The sequence below is a fragment of the Tenrec ecaudatus genome, chromosome 1, assembly GCF_050624435.1.
Source record: "Tenrec ecaudatus isolate mTenEca1 chromosome 1, mTenEca1.hap1, whole genome shotgun sequence".
NCBI lineage: Eukaryota > Metazoa > Chordata > Mammalia > Afrosoricida > Tenrecidae > Tenrec > Tenrec ecaudatus.
In genome coordinates this window covers 183,902,970-183,920,728 of record NC_134530.1, presented here as the reverse complement: position 1 = coordinate 183,920,728, position 17,759 = coordinate 183,902,970, and the positions used below count along the sequence as shown (strand labels likewise).

The 17,759-nt window shown below is 42.1% G+C and overlaps 1 protein-coding gene across 1 annotated transcript in view; it reads right to left on the bottom strand.

Annotated features, from left to right (window-relative positions):
• Nucleotides 1–1,444: 1,444 nt before the first annotated feature.
• LOC142437211 (flavin-containing monooxygenase 1) overlaps nt 1,445–17,759 on the bottom strand; it is a 35,310-nt gene continuing 18,995 nt past the window's right edge. The window contains exons 4-8 of the mRNA XM_075540475.1: nt 15,953–16,095; nt 9,923–10,122; nt 8,143–8,498; nt 6,884–6,956; nt 1,445–2,146 (exon numbers count right to left, since the gene is read on the bottom strand). Coding sequence (XP_075396590.1) covers nt 1,804–2,146; nt 6,884–6,956; nt 8,143–8,498; nt 9,923–10,122; nt 15,953–16,095 — 1,115 coding nt within the window. The 3' untranslated portion in view covers nt 1,445–1,803. The remainder of the gene's footprint in view (nt 2,147–6,883; nt 6,957–8,142; nt 8,499–9,922; nt 10,123–15,952; nt 16,096–17,759) is intronic.

Sequence of the window (17,759 nt, the reverse complement as noted above, 5' to 3'; positions counted from 1 at the left end):
TAGCATATGAGCCCACCAATGAGATAACGTGTAGCTGAAACGGTTTCTGACTGTGAGTCCCCCAAATCACGCAGATGTACTTGGGAGAAAGCAAGGTGTTGCCTCTAGTTTGTCAAAAGTTACTTTTGAAATGATGCTACTTTTGCTTCTCTCTTCACCCCCTCCTTTTTCTTACTCTGCTGTGTATCTATAAGAGACTTTTAAATTGTGCCATTTTTCCAGTTGAATCCCAATTGAATTTGATTGTGTCTTAGGAGGGCTAGTCCCATTTACTCTTTGGAGCAGTGTGGTAGGGGATCTGAGAAGGAGGCGGCTATTCCTGGGGCATTGCAGGCCCCTCTAAGAAGGCCAGGCATTGTTGTCTTTGGGTGTGATTAGATTTGTCGGAAGTCTTTCTTACGTCAGCTTGAGCATCCCATTGTGTTGTACACGCTAGAGGATTGAGTAAAACGTGAGGCAGTGGTTTTGCTTTTTAACAGTGTTTATAATTTTTTTCTTTTTAAATTATTTTGTGTGGGGGGGTGCTCATACAACTCCTAGCATAATTGATCCATCCATCAATCGAATCAGGCAGGTTTGTGCATATGTTGCCCTCATTCCCTTCTAGACATGGACTTTCTATTGAGGCCTCGGTACAAGCTTTATTTTTCTCCCCCCTTCACCCCCACCCTGTGACCCCTTGATAAATTATAAATTATTATTATTTTCATAGCTCACACCCACCACTGTCTCCCTTCCCCACATGGCTTTTGTTGTTCATCCTCCTGGAGGAGGGGTGTGTTGTTATCTGTCGATCATTGTGATTGGTTCCAGCTTCCTCCCTCTCCTCTTCCCATCTTCCCCCTGCCCTTCTGGTATCACTATTCCCACTCCTGTCCCTGGATTCTGTGTGTTGTGAGCTCCCATCTCTTTCTATACCTGTGTACATGTTCCAGTCTAGTCTGAACTGGGAAACAGCACTGGGGTCATGGTAGTGGGGGGTGAGGAAGCCTCAAGGAACCAGAGGAATAGTGTGTGTTTCATTGATGCTTTACTGCATCCTGGTAACTTGTGCCTTCTCTGTGGCCTCTCTGTGGGGAGATTGTTCCATTGTCTACAGACGAACTTTGGATCTCTGCTCCAGCCCCCCTTATTCTCAACAATATGTTTTCATTTGTTATGTGTCTTCTGATGCCTAGTACCTGGTCCCTATGACTCATGATCGCACCAGCAGTGTGCTACTTCCAACAGTCCCGGGGAGACCTGGGAGGTGAGGGAGGCAGGTGATTTTTAAAATAACCTCATGTGCTCTTATTCTACTAACTCAGTAATCCTCTATGCCATTGTGGGTTGGTTTCATAAAAAGTCACCTTATTCTTCCCTTCTGAAAAAGAGAACAAAAGACCACTTGAAACTATCTGTTTCTAGATATTTTCTTTCTTTTTAATCAGCTGAGACCACAAGAGCACCACATCAGTACAATCCAGTATTTTGCAAAATGGTGTGTTTTAGTTGAGATCTATGAAAATAGCTTATTTAAGAAAGAGCTAGAACAACTAGAAAAGCCCTCTCTTGTACAGTAAATTTGGAGCCTTCCAGAAGCCTTGAAACTCACAGAAAACATTGTTATTACCCTCTAGGATTAGCATGGACAAAGCTGGGAGAGGTTCAGGAATGCCAAGGGTACCGCTGAGGCCAGCCCGGAAGGGCAGGGGTGGCCTTCACTCTCTGGATATGGTGTAGAAAGAGCTTCTTGCGAAGAAGGAAACAGAGCATTGTAAATCAATTCTGTGCATGTGAAAAAGCACTTAAGAATTATTTTACTTACAGGAAAATCAAGAAAACGGCTATAAGCAAAACCAGAAAGCTAAAGAGTTTAAGAAGTTTTGCAAAAGCAGATGGAGATTCTTGTAAAATTCGAGTTTTGGTGACTTTGACTGTTCGATCCCACTGGAGCAGGATGGCATTTCTGGCTCCTTCCCATTTCCCTGGGCCAGTCAAGCGGAACTGGTATGGTGAGCATGGGCCAAAGAAGATGGTCAAAGCCAGGCGTGGATCCGTCAGGAGCATGGAGAACAGGTTGGGCTTGGCATTCATATAGGTCAGGAGCTCATCCATGTATGAGATATAATCCGATTGTAAAGCCTTACAGTAGCAAAAGCCAAACCTTTATCAAAAGGAGATTGGAGGAGAAGGACATAAAAAGATTGAATTATGGAGCATCACAGCACAGGAAAACAAATGCAACTGCAGAAACAAACGGGAAACGATCTGTGTTCTCTTCCTGATTCCATCACTGCCTAATGGTTTCCATTCATTTCTTAAATGCAAAAGAGGCTGCTGGAAGACACACTTTATACCTAGCACTTTCAATAGGTGCTATAAATAAATGCTCACAATGTATCTGCTAGGTAGTTCTAGCATAGGGATGGGGAATGTCCATTAACGCATGCCCAGAGAGCCAAGCACGGGAACAAGGAGTGGTGCACTGCACATGCTCAGAGGTTCAGGTTTCCTGCTGGTAGGCATGGGGGGGGCGCTAAACCTGGATTGGCCCATGTAGGCCACCTGGATTGGCCCACCTAGGCCAGGTGAATTCAGTTCAGCCAATGGGGTCGATCAGGGGTCGACCACCAAGTCTCCCGTAGAATCCTTGAAAAGGCAGGAGCCCAGAGTCGAGAAAAACAAAGTTTGTCTGCGTGACGCTGAGCAGCTTCCGCCAGGCTGCATGGTTGGGAGGAGTCCTATGGGTGCCGTGTAAACCTGAAACTTCTAATTCTCATAAAACTCACTTGGATCACGAACCAGGCTTTGGTGTGAATTCTTTCTTGCGTGGGGCCAAGGACTGAGGTATAACTCTAGTTCCAGAGAGATCTAACATACCTTGTGTTACTTTAAATATTTTGTTCAATGATAAGTGATTTTCAAGGAAAACGTACTTTAAAAAAAATAATTTTTGGGTGCTCATACAACTCTTATCACAATCTATACATACATCCATTGATGAAAGCACATTTGCACATTCATTGTCTTCATTGTTCTCAAAACATTTGCTCTCCACTTAAGCCCCTGGCATTAGCTTCTCATTTTCCCCCCTCCCTCCCTGCTCCCCCCTCCCTCATGAACCCTGAATAATTTATAAATTATTATTATTTCATATCTTACACTCTCTGACATCTCCCTTCACCCACTTTTCTGTCTCCCAGGGAGGAGGTTATATGTAGATCTCTGTAATCGGTTCCCCCTTTCCGTCCCACCCCTCCTCCATCCTCCCGTTATCGCCACTCACACCACTGGTCCTCAAGGGATCATCCATCCTGGATTCCCTGTGTTTCCATTTCCTATCTGTACCAGTGTACATCGTCTGGTCTAGCCAGATTTTTAAGGTAGAATTGGGATCATGATAGTGGGGGTTGGGTGGGAGGGGGGGCAAGAAGCGTTTAGGAACTAGAGGGAAGTTGTATATTTCATTGTTGCTACTCTGCACCCTGACTGGCTCTTCTCCTCCCATGACCCTTCTGTAAGGGGATGTCCAGTTGCCTACAGATGGGATTTGGGTCCCCACTCCCCATTCCTCCTCATTCATAATGATATGATTTTTTGTTCTTGCGTGATACCTGATCCCTTCAACACCTCGTGATCACACAGGCTGGTGTGCTTCTTCCATGTGGGATTTGTTGCTTCTGAGCTAGATGGCTGCTTGTTTACCTTCAAGCCTCTAAGACCCCAGACACTATATCTTTTGATAGCCGGGCACCAGCAGCTTTTTTCACCACATTTGTTTATGCACCCATTTGTCTTCAGTGATTGTATAAGGAAGGTGAGCACACAATGATATGATTTTTTTTTCCTTGACGCCTGAGAACTAGTTCATTCAGCACCTTGTCATCACACAGGCTGGTGTGTTCTTCCATGTGGGCTTTGTTGCTTCTCAGCTAGATGGCCGCTTTTTTACCTTCAAGCCTTTAAGACCCCAGATGCTATATCTTTCAATAGCCAGACCCCATCAGCTTTCTTCACCAATTTGCTTACGCACCCGCTTTGTCTTCAGCAATCATGTCAGGAAAGTGAGCCAGTTTAATAAAACAAAGTGTTCTTGCATTGAGGGAGTACTTGAGTGGAGGCCCAAATGTTCATTTGCTACCTTAATACTAAACCTATAAATATATGCACATAGATCTATTTCCCCATTCTCATATATAAATATATTTACATATGTACATGCCTTTATTTAGGCCTCTATAAGTGCCCTTTGCCTCCTAGGTATTTCCTCTATTTCCCTTTACTTTCCTCTTGTCCTATGATCATGTTCAGCCTTCATTTGGGTTTCAGTAACTTCTCTTGGTTACATTACCCTTGATCATGCCCTACCAGGCCTCCTACACCCTCCTCACCACTGATTTGGATCACTTGTTGTTCCTTTTCCCCGGGCTTCTTAATACCACTTCCTTTCCCTCCACTCAAGGAAAACATAATTGACATAACTTCTATTTGCAAATATTTCTAAACCCTAGTGATTTATATGTTTGCACAATAAAAAAGCCACAGTAATCAATAATTTCCTGTTGTAATGGTAATAAAATCGTTGGCTGATATGTGCACCAAGAAGCATTTTACACTGTATGTGGGGGTACTCCTACCCCTCAAAACTAACCCTGGAAACCTTTTTTCAAACCTATATATCTAAATTGTTTACAAAACAACCTTATCACCTTCCATTACACTTAATATATTTGTCAAATACGTGATTCCATTTTTGGAAACATTTTCCAAACTCATCTGCTTGGTTGGCTGACAGCACCTCTCTTATTTTTTTCTTCACTTCTTTTATGCTATCTTTTCATGTCCCTCTTCATTTGCAGAAACAAAGAGAAGGCGCATGGAGGAGGTCATGTGATTAAAGTGCACGGGCCAAGAGAGGCTTCCTGATTTTTTGCCAAAAACTGGTGCACTGAGATGGCTGCGTAAGCAGGTGCACTGTGGTGGTGGCAAAACCAGTCCCCCCGCTGTTACACAATCTTTTCAGAACCCTTAAGTAGCTAGCTTGATTAACAGTCTGACCTGGTGAAAAGAACTCCAAATGGACTAGTCATCTCACATCAAAAAACCCTAACGTTGTCTTGATTTTTGATTTCACTTGATGAGTTTTTTGTTTTTTGTGAGGTGATGATGTCATCTTCCACTGGATTGATTGATGTTTGCTCTCATGTCGTAAGAATAGCACCATGTCTCATCACCCGTAATGACCTTGGAAAAAAAGTCTGGGTCGCTTTGGAGATGTTCTTTCAAAGCAAAGCATCCTTCCACTTGATGCTCAGTTTCAATGACCAGTTTTTTCTGGTCAGTCAGAACCTGAGGCACAAATTTCGCAGCGACCCTTCTCATTCCCAAATCTTCTGTTAAAGTTCACTGCACCGAGCTCCAGAATAGTCCAGACAACCTCCCTATCTCTTCAATGGTCCATCGCCATCGCTCTTCGAGCATAAGTGCACAGAATTTGTTGACATTTTCATCCATTTGGGAAGCTGACAGACATCCAGAAGGAGATTTGTCATTAATCAGTATTTTACCATTTTTGAAACAAGAAAACCACTCATGCACTTGAGTTTTTCCCATAGCACTGTCTTTGTAAGTTGTGTTCAAACTCACAACAGTTTCTGTGTCAATTTTTCCCGAGCAGGAAACACAATTGCACAGCCACACGCTGTTCTCTTAAATTGGCCATCACAAAAAATGATGTTTGCGTGAAAATGCTTTTATGAAATAATTCACTGTGTCCAGAGAGAACCTTCCCAAGAGACACCACTGGGTACACAAACTCAGTTTGAAAGCTCTGCCTAGTGGAGCTTTTCCCTGTTTTTTTGGGGGCACCCCCTCCTATAATTCTACTTTTCAGGAATTTTCAGCACACTTAGGCTGCAAAAGGCCAGATGGTAAATAATGTAGGCCCTGTTTGCTGGCTATGCTAATGGTTTCTGTCTCTAACTGCTGCTGGAGTGTGAAAGCAGCCAAAAACAAAAGATAAAGGACGAGTGTGTGTCTAACAAAACTTCATTTTGGACCACCTACATTTGCACTTCACATGATTATTGCATGTTATAACTATTCTTCCTCCTTGATGAAAAGCAAACAAACAAAAAACAAACCAACATGTAGAAATAGAAAACCTTAAACTAGGTGGCCGGCCTGATCTAGCCACAGGCTTCAGTTTGTAGAACCTTGACTTAGACCAGGGATCTGATAAACACAGTCGATCTGAATAGAGACTTACTGAAGGAGTGAGCAGATACTTCCAGGATCAGAATGGGATTGTTTCTTTGGTGACTGGAATAATAAGAGTTGGGACTGTCATAAAAATAATAGATGGGTAGATGTGGTGCATAGAACTCCACGTGGTGCTAGATAACCATGGTCCGAAGTGATGATTGCTTGGGACATTAAAACTTCACAATTTTCTTCTTTTCCCTTCTCTCCTTAATCATGCTGTTAGTTTTTACCTCTAAGATGCATCTTTTCTCCAAATCTAACTCTCCACTCCTTTTGCTATTGTTTTGCCAATTTCAATTTTGATTAAAATGAAATTCAAAACTCACTGCCATTGAGTCAGTGTTGACTCATAGCAACTATAGAGGGCAGTGTAGAACTGTCCCTGTGGATTCCTGGGATTGTAACACTTGCCAAAAATGCCAACTCATAGCAACCCTATAGGACAGGGTAGAACTGCCCCCTTGGAGCTATTCTGAGACTGTAACTCTTTATAGAATAGAAAGCAAGGTCTTTCATCCTTGAAGTGGCTGGTAATTTTGAACTTCTGACCTTGCAGTTAGCAGCCCAGTGCTTAACCACTATGCTACCAGGCTCCAAATAGGATGGTTCACATAGGACGTACAAACTGTTAACTTACCCACTGTGCTTGTTTTCTTTCCTTTCATTAACCTCTTTTATCATGACACTGGGTGGTGGTAATGTATTCACACCTATAAGACAAAATAGACCGGAAAAAAAAAAGCAATTTACCTTTAGTTCTTAGTGTTCACTTAATGGGTAAAGAGTTCTCACCCCTACTTTTTTTTGTTGTTGTTGACTCTAGTATCCTGTTACTCATCTTTCTTCTTTAACATTTTCCTAAATTAAAATAGATTAGCCTCCTGAGCTATTTGGTGGTGTCCCCTGGTAATAATGCCACCAACTGAAAAGAGGAACATTGTGGCATCTCACTAGTTACTTAATATTATGGGAATCACAGTCGGTATGACTGAGTTGTGCCTGTCTATTTCTTGAACTATCTTATTTTAATGGAAGCAGTATATCTGTCCAAATAACTCAACCGGTAGACACTGTTGATGTTTTCAGACCTCTAATTTAACCTTCATGTTGATGACGGCATGAAGTCATTATGATCATGTAATCCAGTGAATGATAGAATGGAATAGATGACAGGAAGAATAGGAAAAAAAACCCTTTTTCTAAAGCTTTTGCTTAGATTTGGTTACTTCCTTACCATTCATTTCCATAGTCCTCACATACATATTATTTCAAATGCTTTCATTCTAACCAATGAATTAGACCTTAGCATCTATGTTTTACACACGAATAAAGAAAAACCCTGCGATACTGGGAGGGTGGAGGGAGGGTGAGGTGGAAAGGGGGGAACCGATTACAGGGATCTACATTTAACCTCCTCCCTGGGGGACAGACAACAGAAAAGTGGGTGAAGGGAGATGGCAGGCAGTGTAAGACATGACAAAATAATAATTTATCAATTATCAAGGGTTCATGAGGGAGGGGGAAGCAGGGAGGGAGGGGAAAATGAGGAGCTGATGCCAGGAGCTTAAGTGAAGAGCAAATGTTTTGAGGATGATGAGGGCAATGAATGCACAAATGTGCTTTTCTCAATGGATAGATGTATGGATTGTGATAAGAGTTTTATGAGCCCCTAATAAAATGATTAAAAAAAAAAGAGAAAACAAAGAAAGAAAAACCCAGTGCCCTGTTAGGGATGGTCAGTGGACAAGAAACCTCCCTTTCCACCTCCTTCCACAGTGTTCTTTCAGATTTTGCTGCCCTAGGCAGGAGGGAGCCACAGATGTCCCCAACCTTTCTGGGATTCAAAGTCCTGTGTCAAACTGAAAGCAGATGTCCTTCTCCTTCTCCTATCCTTACCTTTCAGGACTCGAACAGCCCACCGAGCTTGCATTTCCCCTGTGGGTATCATGGAGCCCAAGGGTTTGATGAGACCAATAACAGCCAGGGTCGACTTTGGCAGATGTGCGGGGAAGATATACTTGTACAGCGATGCCTGGCCGTCTTCAACTTTCAAAACAGATTCATCGAGGAAGGGAAAAGCAAAGGTGTAGCCAGTGGCAAAGACAATGATATCAATGGGTTCTTCTTTTGAGGTGTTGTTAAAGATGACTGAGTTCTCCTTCACCTCTTTTACTTTTGGCTTGATGAACACTTTCCCCATGATGATACGGCCTGGGAGCTCATCATTTATCACGGGCTCTCTCAATTGAAACCTAAACAAAATGCCAGAGTAGGAAGTGATCTGTTAGTGAACAATAGGGTGCCTTCCCTCCTTGGATAGGAACTGCCAGCATTTGGAGAAGCTGTCTCTGTTGAAAGGAGACAGCTTAGGGGTACAGTGAGTTAGGCACTGGGCTGCTAAATGCAAGGTCAGTGGTTCAAACTCTCCTGTTGCTTTATATGGGAAGGGCGAGCCTCCCTTTGATTTGGCTAATTACTTCTTATCTCCAAAGTTCTTGAATATATACTATGCCAATGAACAGGGATACATGAATAAAGAAAAGGCTTATCATTTTTCAGGATCTTCCCAAATTTCCTGAGGTTGATGGGATTAGAGAAATTTCATTTTAATGTCATGCACTACAATCCAGGTTACATAAAGCAATGGTGGAAAAAACTGATGGAAGAGGCTCAGCCTTTTCTGATGGAAAGGGCTCAAGCTCCCAAGAGGTCTGGACCTGGAAGTGGGAACTGGCAGGGAAGACAGCGCAAGAGGACAGTGGAGATGGCAGAGAGAAGAGGAGAGCAAGTATGAAGAAGGGCCACAGAGCAGGACGGAAAAGGCAAAAGCAAGCAGAATGGCTTGTGTTAGGAGGTGAGTTGTATGCCATCACGGCACCGCCTCGGATTTGGCTCATTCCATCTGGTCCAGAGAGAAATTGGAAGGAACGTCAGACAGGATCTCAAAGCAGTGTCGCTCTGGTTATAGAATGTCATCATGCAAATTGAACCAGGGAGGAAGTCCAACCTTTGGTTCTTATTAATGGGATGAGTCATAGGTTGTAACTGAAAGTCCAGGCAGAAATCAAGACCATTGGACAAGGGCAAGCAGACACTGCTGTTAGATAACAAAGGACAACTATAACAACAAGAACAACAACAAAACTCTATTGCCATCGAGTCAATTCTGACTCGTAGTGACCCTGCAATATGACGTAGACCTGCCTCAGGGTTTCCAAGAGTGCAAATCTTTACTGAGAGGCTGGTGGGTTCTGACTGCCACTAGGAATCTTCGAAGGATAAGTACAAGATTTAATTTTTCTCAAGTGAGGAGACAAGGCAACACCAACAAATTTATAGACAAATTCTTCTCGTTTCATTGTGGCCACTGAGGGGTTAGTAATTTGTTCAATGTCATAGCACACACCATTGAATGAGCTAGGGAAGTGACAGGTCTTCATGAAGCCTGAGTTACCCACCAATAAAAGGGACGTTATGGTAATACTTAAAAGCTGTTGACAAAGACAAATGACATAATTTCACTTCTTGAACATTCAAAGAGAGTTATTACATGAATTTGTAAGACACTCCCTTTGTATGCAGCCATGGTGTCATGTTACTGTCTGGTCTGTAAGGTTCACTGGAAGGGCCGAGGCGCCCTCTTCCTAACAGTCCCCTGCAGCAATGCGATGATTACCTGTCTTCTGGAGCTAAGCCATAATTTTCATGATCAAACCAGCTGTTCATCTTCTTCTCCAGCAACCAAGATAAAATCGGAGTTGGGAGAGAATTTCTGAGCATGTTCTGAAATCGTGTCATGAACACCATGTCCCATGGGTACCCTGAGTCAAAAACTCGGCTTATTACCCATGCTCCTCCAGTCGTGCTAAGGATTACCTGGAAGAAAGAACAGAGTTCCTTCAGTTTGACATGTGAACAGACTTGGCCTTACTGAAGGTGTAAGAAATGGTGCCAGAAATGGAAAAGATCCCAAAAACTGACACTCTGAAAATAGTTCTCTGATGAGATACTATTTTAAAATTGTTCTCTCTCTCTCTCTCTCTCTCTCTCTCTCTCTCAAGTTGTAAATTAGGGGGGTTTACATTTCATATCATCAACTCATCTGCCCTCTGATCTCTCTTCTCCCACTTGTGGACTGCTATCTTCCATCTCATCCAGAGTAACACCCATCCATGAAGCAAGTCTAGTCCATTGCTTTATCATGCCTCCTTTGTTCCCCCATACCTCACCATCCTTGGCACACTTCAAAGTCTATTTTCTGTGGTATGAAGGTCTTTAACTTGTTTTTGTCCCTGTAACAGTGGTCTCATACAATATGTACCCTTTGTGATTGGTTAATTTCACTCAGCATAATGCTCTCCAAGTACATAGATGCCATGCAGTGTTTTGTGATTTCATCATTATTTCTTAGCGATGTGTACCAGCTCATGTGCACATGTACCAAACCCTCAGACACTGCAGGCAGGAATGTAATTGTGTGCAGCCACTGTGGACAGCACTACCTCAAACAATTTGGGATGGAAATTCTGTACGACTCAGCATTCCTGCTGGGTGCAGGCTGTACCAAGATGTCCCTGTGTGGTTCACGTGGCTAAGTTCAGCTACTAGAGAAAAGGTTGGCTGTTTGGAGTCACCCAGAGGCACCCCAGAAGAGCATCCTGGTTATTGACTTCCAAACCTCACAGTCAGTGAAAACCTTCTGGAGCACAGTTTGACTCTGAAAAACGCACAAGGGGTAACCATGAGCTGGAATCACCCTGACAGTAACTAGTTTGATTTTAGCTTTTCATTGGCTCGCAGGCTTTGCTGCTAAGCACCATTGTGAATGAGACACCGTGGCAAGTCGTATGGAGGGTAATACAGTCTCGTTTGGGAAGGAAATGAATAGTTGATCGCAACTTTGTAGTCCTGGTGGCACAGTGGTTAAGCGCTTGGTTTCTAACCAAAGGGTTAGTGGCTTAAACATATCCTGTAACTTTGCAGGAGAAAGAACTGATGGTTTGCTCCCGTAAAGATTACTGTTTAGAAAACTTTACAGGGAAGTTCTACTATGTCATATGAGGTCATTTTGAGTCAAAATTGACTTAGTAGTACCTAGCACAGCACAGAATGGCTTACCTAACCAGTAAGCACAGCATTACCTAACAAAAACATAACAACATATTGTATTTTGGTTTATTGATAGCCTAAATTGGCATTATTTCCTTTTTCCAGCAGTGTTTTAAAGTCTATACCATTGGCTAAATGAATTATACTATCAAGAGAATTAACTTATGCCTCAGGAGGATGGTTGATAATGTTTATGTCCCTAAAGTGAATCAGAGACATATATAAGCCATAGACTTATGAATGGATTTTGGGCACACACTTAATTCTAGTCCTAATCTAAGAACAATTAATCCTCATGACAGATGCTCACCCTCAAGAAAAGATCATGGAGGATATAGATGCTGTAGCAAAGTGTGGGGAAGAAACTAGATGGTGACTGTCTATCAGAAAGAATAGCATCTGAGGTCTTAAAGATTTGTCCTCGAACAAATGGAAGTCCACATGGAAGAAGCGCACTAGCCTGTGTGATCCAAGGATTGTAAATAAAAAATTCCAAATTCAAAGGAGGGAATGGTATCAGAATTTAAAGTGTTACTACTTGGTTTGCAATGACAATGGAAACCCAAAATCCATTTGCAAGATCCACTCATGGATTGAGTCTCCAGGGAATCTCTTTGGACTGTAGTTGAGGGATGTGAATAGACTTATCAGAAAGACAGCATTATAAAGTTGACTACGGAAGATGCAGTCAGGTTAAAATGTAATATCATTTGATTGCCCCTTTGAACCGTTTGAAAGTTGTTTCAGTTCTTACAACAATCCATACATTAATTGTATCAAGCACATTTGCACATAAGTTGCCATCATCATTTTCAAAACATCTCCTCCGTTTTCACTCTCTTTCCTACCCTCCCACCCATGCAATCCCCTGATAAATTATAAATTATTATTATTTTCATATCTTACACTGTCCAGTTATAAGAGTTGTAAGAGGCCTCAATAAAATGACTTGTACATATGAAAGCATAGAAACATTTTCAATTTGAAAAAAAGTTGTTTTAGTTAAAAAAAAATCCACATGGATGAAGCCTCTGGTGAATTCCCTTTGACCATACACCACAGATGGGACTAGCTTTGCTCTCATGTCAAGTGCATTGGAGAGTGGATTATTGCAGATGCAATTAGGTTAAATGTAATACTTTATTATTTGATCTCCCTTCAACCCGTTTTAAATTTATTCTAGCTTTTAATATTTTCTCCTTTCTTTTTGACTGAGGCTTTTTATCTATTTTACTTTGTTATTAGTGCTTTTTAAAAAAGTCTATCTTTCTGTAGCTGAAATCCAGGATAGGCTAATCTATAGAAGTAGTAACTAGATTAATGGTTTCTTCTGGGTATGGTAGAAGAGGTTGGGTAGAAAGGGAAAACTACTAACAATGAGTATAAAAAAGAAGAAAATGTTCTAAATTGATTGTGGTGTTGCTTGGACAACTCTTTAATATGATTGAGCTATTGAATTTTCTCTTATGTGAATTAAATGCCAATAAACTATAAAAATAAATCAGATCACATAAAAATATACTAATAATTTTAGACAATAAAAATAGGGCAAGACAGTAATAGGAAGTTGTCTACAAACCATTGTCGACACAAACCATTGGTGAGATTGACAAAGACTCAGTATTACTCATGCAGTTAGTGTGGTTAATTTCCCCCCACAAGCTGTCTATATGAATTATCCATCAGAGTGAATTCATCAAGCTAATAGTTTTGGTACCTACATAATAAGGAGTTATCTGTACAGGTACATAAAAAGCAAAATAATTAGCCAACCAGTCTGGTACTTGCAGACACAAAGCAACTGACTTGAGAGATTCTTTTTCTCTCACCAAAGTGAGGCCTGGTGACCACAGTTACAGCATCAGTGATTTTGTATATATTTTGTTTGACCTAATGACGTAATAAACTAGTTTATGTAACATCAGAAGTGTGGCGGCAGATGGACCAGTGGTTTGCATTGAACCTGCGACCTTGTATCATAATGCAGAATCAGATGTGACATTTTGATGGATATGTATTATTTCCTAAACCAAGAGGAGTTTCTGTATTGGTATAGAAATGACCATATGTGTACAAAGCATGTTTCTAATGAAAGAATTTGCAAATGATTAGAGATATAGAAACAATAATAGGTTGCTCACATATGGTGGTCGCAGTGGATGGGGCTGTGTTAATTTTATTTCAGGATCTCCTTTATTTCCCTTCAGGAAAGCTCCTCCAAATTCCGAATCTCCATAGCCACTAATCAAGCCGTCAGCCAGTGGGAGACTTTTTAAGTCCCAGAAGGAAATTTCAAAGTTGCACACTCCCAATTATTTTTTTTATAGCTATTTCCTCTCTGTTTCGCAAGGTGGTCAATACTGCCCACTGTGGGAAACTGGAATGATACAGGAGGCTGCAAAACCAGATACCTACCCTCTATCCTGGATTATGGGCTATAGTAAACAAGTATTTTAATTGCAAGGGGGCACTGAATTTTTTTTCCCTCCTGAAATGGGTAGATAGGCCAAATAAGTTTGGGAACCTATGGTCTAAACCATTAGACTTATTTAATTGGCATTTTTTTAGCCATAGTCATGTCGTTGGCAAGGCTTGATGCTCTGTGATGGTCGGTGTCTTGTTTGTTGTCACGTTTCGTTCTCTAACATATCGCCGGGGCCTGGCACAGCAGTCAGAACAACGGAACCTCACACGTGATGTACATTTGCTTCTGCATGCTTGGAAAGAACACACATTATACTGAAGTAGTTAGAAATGCTGATAATTAAAACCTGTCCTCTAAGAAAGCCACTTATGTTCTCACATAAACTCTGAGTAGGAAGTGATCACCGTGTGTTTGGATGGGCGGCTGAGAGAAGGGCGAGGGCACTAGAGGAGAGAGGGAAGGAGGGAGGGAATGGTGTGAGCAAGGATGAAAAGAGGGACACGGGAACAGAAAATAGCCGAGGGAGTTGGGGGGTCCTCAGGGTAGAACCGTCTGGCCACAGTTGATGACCCTCCAGGAAAATTGTAGGGGATAACATTAAAATGGCAGACAGCTGTAATGTGTGGTCACTACAGCTTATGGTTTTAGGTGGGGCACATTATGAGATGTCTTTCAGGAGGAGAATGTCATCATGGGTACAGACATTTCCGAGGATTGGTTTGTTGGTGGTTGGGTGCGCATGGTGGTTGTCCATGGGAGGAGGGACTCAGGTAGGGTGCAGGGATATAGTACAGGTCTAGTCAGCGGCATGGACTTGGAACCAAAGACTTTGAAGCCAAGGGCTTGACTAACTCGGCTACCTACTAGTGGCACGAGTTGAGGCAGGTTACTTAACCTCTGTAAGTCTCAGTTTTCTCATTTGTAATCAATGAGACTAACAGAACCCAAGAAGCCCTGGTAGTGCAGTGTTTGTATGCTTGCCTGCTAGTTAGAAGGTCATCAGTTCAAGCCTATCAGGTGCTCTGAGGAAGAAAGCACCAAGCAATCTGCTCCCAGAAAGTTCACAGCCTTGGGGACCCCCTGGGGCTGTTATGCTCTGTTCTGTAGGGTTTCTATGAGTGGGAACCAACTGATGTCGCAACAGCAATGGCACCTATTTATGTCTCACGTTCCAGTAACTGGTTGAGGTGTTTCACCAAAGCTCTGCATGCAGAGTGGCCCAAAGCAAGCTCCACTAAACATTAACTTCTTCAACAATCATTCCTGGGAGGACAATGGAAAAGCCTCAGTGAGGTGACGGGAAGCTAATGAGGGTGGTCACAACTAACTAAAAAAGTAATGGACAAATGGGAGAATTTTGCAAAGAAGATTTGCCAGGAATTTCTGATCCATGGGAACTGAGTAAGGAAAATCTCTGTCTTGTGGCTCTTGTTGGATGACTGGAAGAAGAGCAAACATATGAAGGTGGACAGGTTGGTAATGGAGGAAATACGACAACTGGAATTTACAGTGATCCTGGTGAAGATTCAAGGAATCAAAACCTCAAAACATATAATTTTAAGAGCTGGCTTTTAATCCAGCTAGACCAGAGGATGTACACTGGTACAGATCAGAGCTGGAAACACAGGGAATCCAGGACAGATAAACCCCTCAGGACCAATATTGAGAGTAGAGATACCAGGAGGGTAAGGAGGAAGGTGGGGGAGAATGGGGGAGCCGATTACAATGATCTACATATAACTGCCTCCCTGGGGACAACAGAAAAGTGGGTGAAGGGAGACATGGGACAGTGTAAGACATGGAAAAATAATAATAATTTATAAATTATCAAAGTTTCGTGATGGAGGGAGGGTGGGAGAGGGAGGGAAAAATGAGGAGCTGATACCAAGGGTTCAAGTATAAAGAAAATGTTTTCAGAATGATGATGGCAAGAAATGTACAAATGTACTTGACACAATGGGTGTATGTATGGATTGTGACAAGAGTTGTATAAGCCCCCAATAAAGTGATTTTATTAAAAAAGCTGGCTTTTATGTGTGAGTATATTCCAACCTTTTAAGGCCCTTTGCTCATTTATTACAGTGTTGTCTGCCTGAGGCATGCATTTTTTTTTTTTTTAGAGGCAAGCATCTTAAGATAAAGCTCTTCAGCAAGTAACATCAAGAACAATACCTTTTCTGCCAGGTGGCTGGCCTCCACAGCAATATCTGTGCCAGAGTTTCCCATTCCAATCACAAGGACTCTCTTATCCTTAAATACATCCGGATGTTTATATTCTCGGCTATGAAAGTATTGGCCTTTAAAATTATTTATACCTATAGAAAAAATTTAGAAGCAACATAGTGACTATACAGAATCAGCAAATGAAATGTAGGTTTGGGTATTGTTTGGTTGGCAGCATCCTTTTGAGGGATTTTTTTGAAGGAAGATTTTAGTTTTTTGATGTGTATGGAAATCTGAAGTATGAATAATTAAGGACATGCAAAAACTAGCAGGTGATTATTTAATAGGGTAAGTTTTTACTTCATCCTACTAATAATACTTATTAGGACCCCTGGTGGCAAAACTGTCAAGAACCATTACCTTCTGCAGATTAATGGAAGTCAATGGGATGGCAGGATTCTATTTACTAAGACTTGATTTATATACAGCTCTTCACAAACAAGGAGTCCCTGAGCACTGTGGAGAGTTAAGTGCTTGGATAACTAACCCAAAGATTAGAGTTTTGAGGGGCACCGTGGAAGAGCGGCCTGACAGTGCACTTCTGAGAAATGAGCTATTAAAAAACCGTATTGAATACAATTCTGCTTTGGCCCACCCGAGTCACTGCTGTGTGTTGGCAACTGCTGTCTGAAGAACCTCAGGGCAGCGCACATGGGCAAGCATTTGGGTGATTAATTAGAAGGGGGTGGTGCAAATCTGCAAACAGGCGCCTCGTTATTCTTCTGAAGGATAACTTATCCAAACTTGTTGCTGTCGAATTGGTTTTAACTCACAGCAACCCTACGGGAAAGGATGGAACTGCCCCACAGGATTTTCTAGGCTTTATGGAAACAGACTGCCACATCTGTCTCCCATTGGTGGGTCTGAACTGCTGACATTTCAGTCAGCAGCTGAGCACTTAAACACTGTGCTACCCGGACTCCTGTCTGAAAAATTCGAGCCATGGACCTTCTAGAATTGCAGTTCTACTCTGACCCCCACAGGGTTGCCTTGATTTGGAATCAGTTGAGCAACAACTGGTTGTTTTTGTCGCTCACAAATAACAGGCAATAGTAAGAAGGGAAAAGGCCCTCTGACTCAGCACTTCTACTCTGGTTAGCAAACTCTTCTAGACAGCCATGTCTGGCCCTGTGCTGGACAATGTGGGGGAAATAGGGTAAAAATAAACGGTCCCTGTTCTCAAAGATCCGTGAGGATTGGAGCAGTTCTCTGATAATTCACTTTGATCATTGTGTATAACACAGACCAAGTTTGCGGAGTAGCCAGACTGGGCTCTGAGGGGAAAAAGGATTACATTGGTCACAGCAGGATTAGATCTGTTGGCTTTACCAGATAGGTTATCTTAGGTCACTGATAGCAAAGCTCACAGAAACATCAATTAGGAAAGGAGGGAGTTTTGAAATACACCCTCAAGGCTGTTTTACACAATCAGAAATATGTAGTGGGTAAACAATCTGTTTTCTTTCAAAACAGTGATGTGATTCTCAGAGGATAAGTGTGGACCCTGTAGGAGGTGGCCTTACCAAGGTCTAATGGCTCCTTACATTGTCACCAATCATTAGAAATCCCACATGAATCCCAGTTAAAATCCAACAACAGAAAAGCGTTTAATTGTTAGCAAGGATGCAAGCCAGTTCAAATACTAACTCAGCACAAGGACCTAACTATAGATCAGAGGACTGCGGAGAGCGAGAGCTGGACAAGCCTTTGGAGAATCACCGAATTCCCTCCGGAACATATATTACCTTAGATTCTC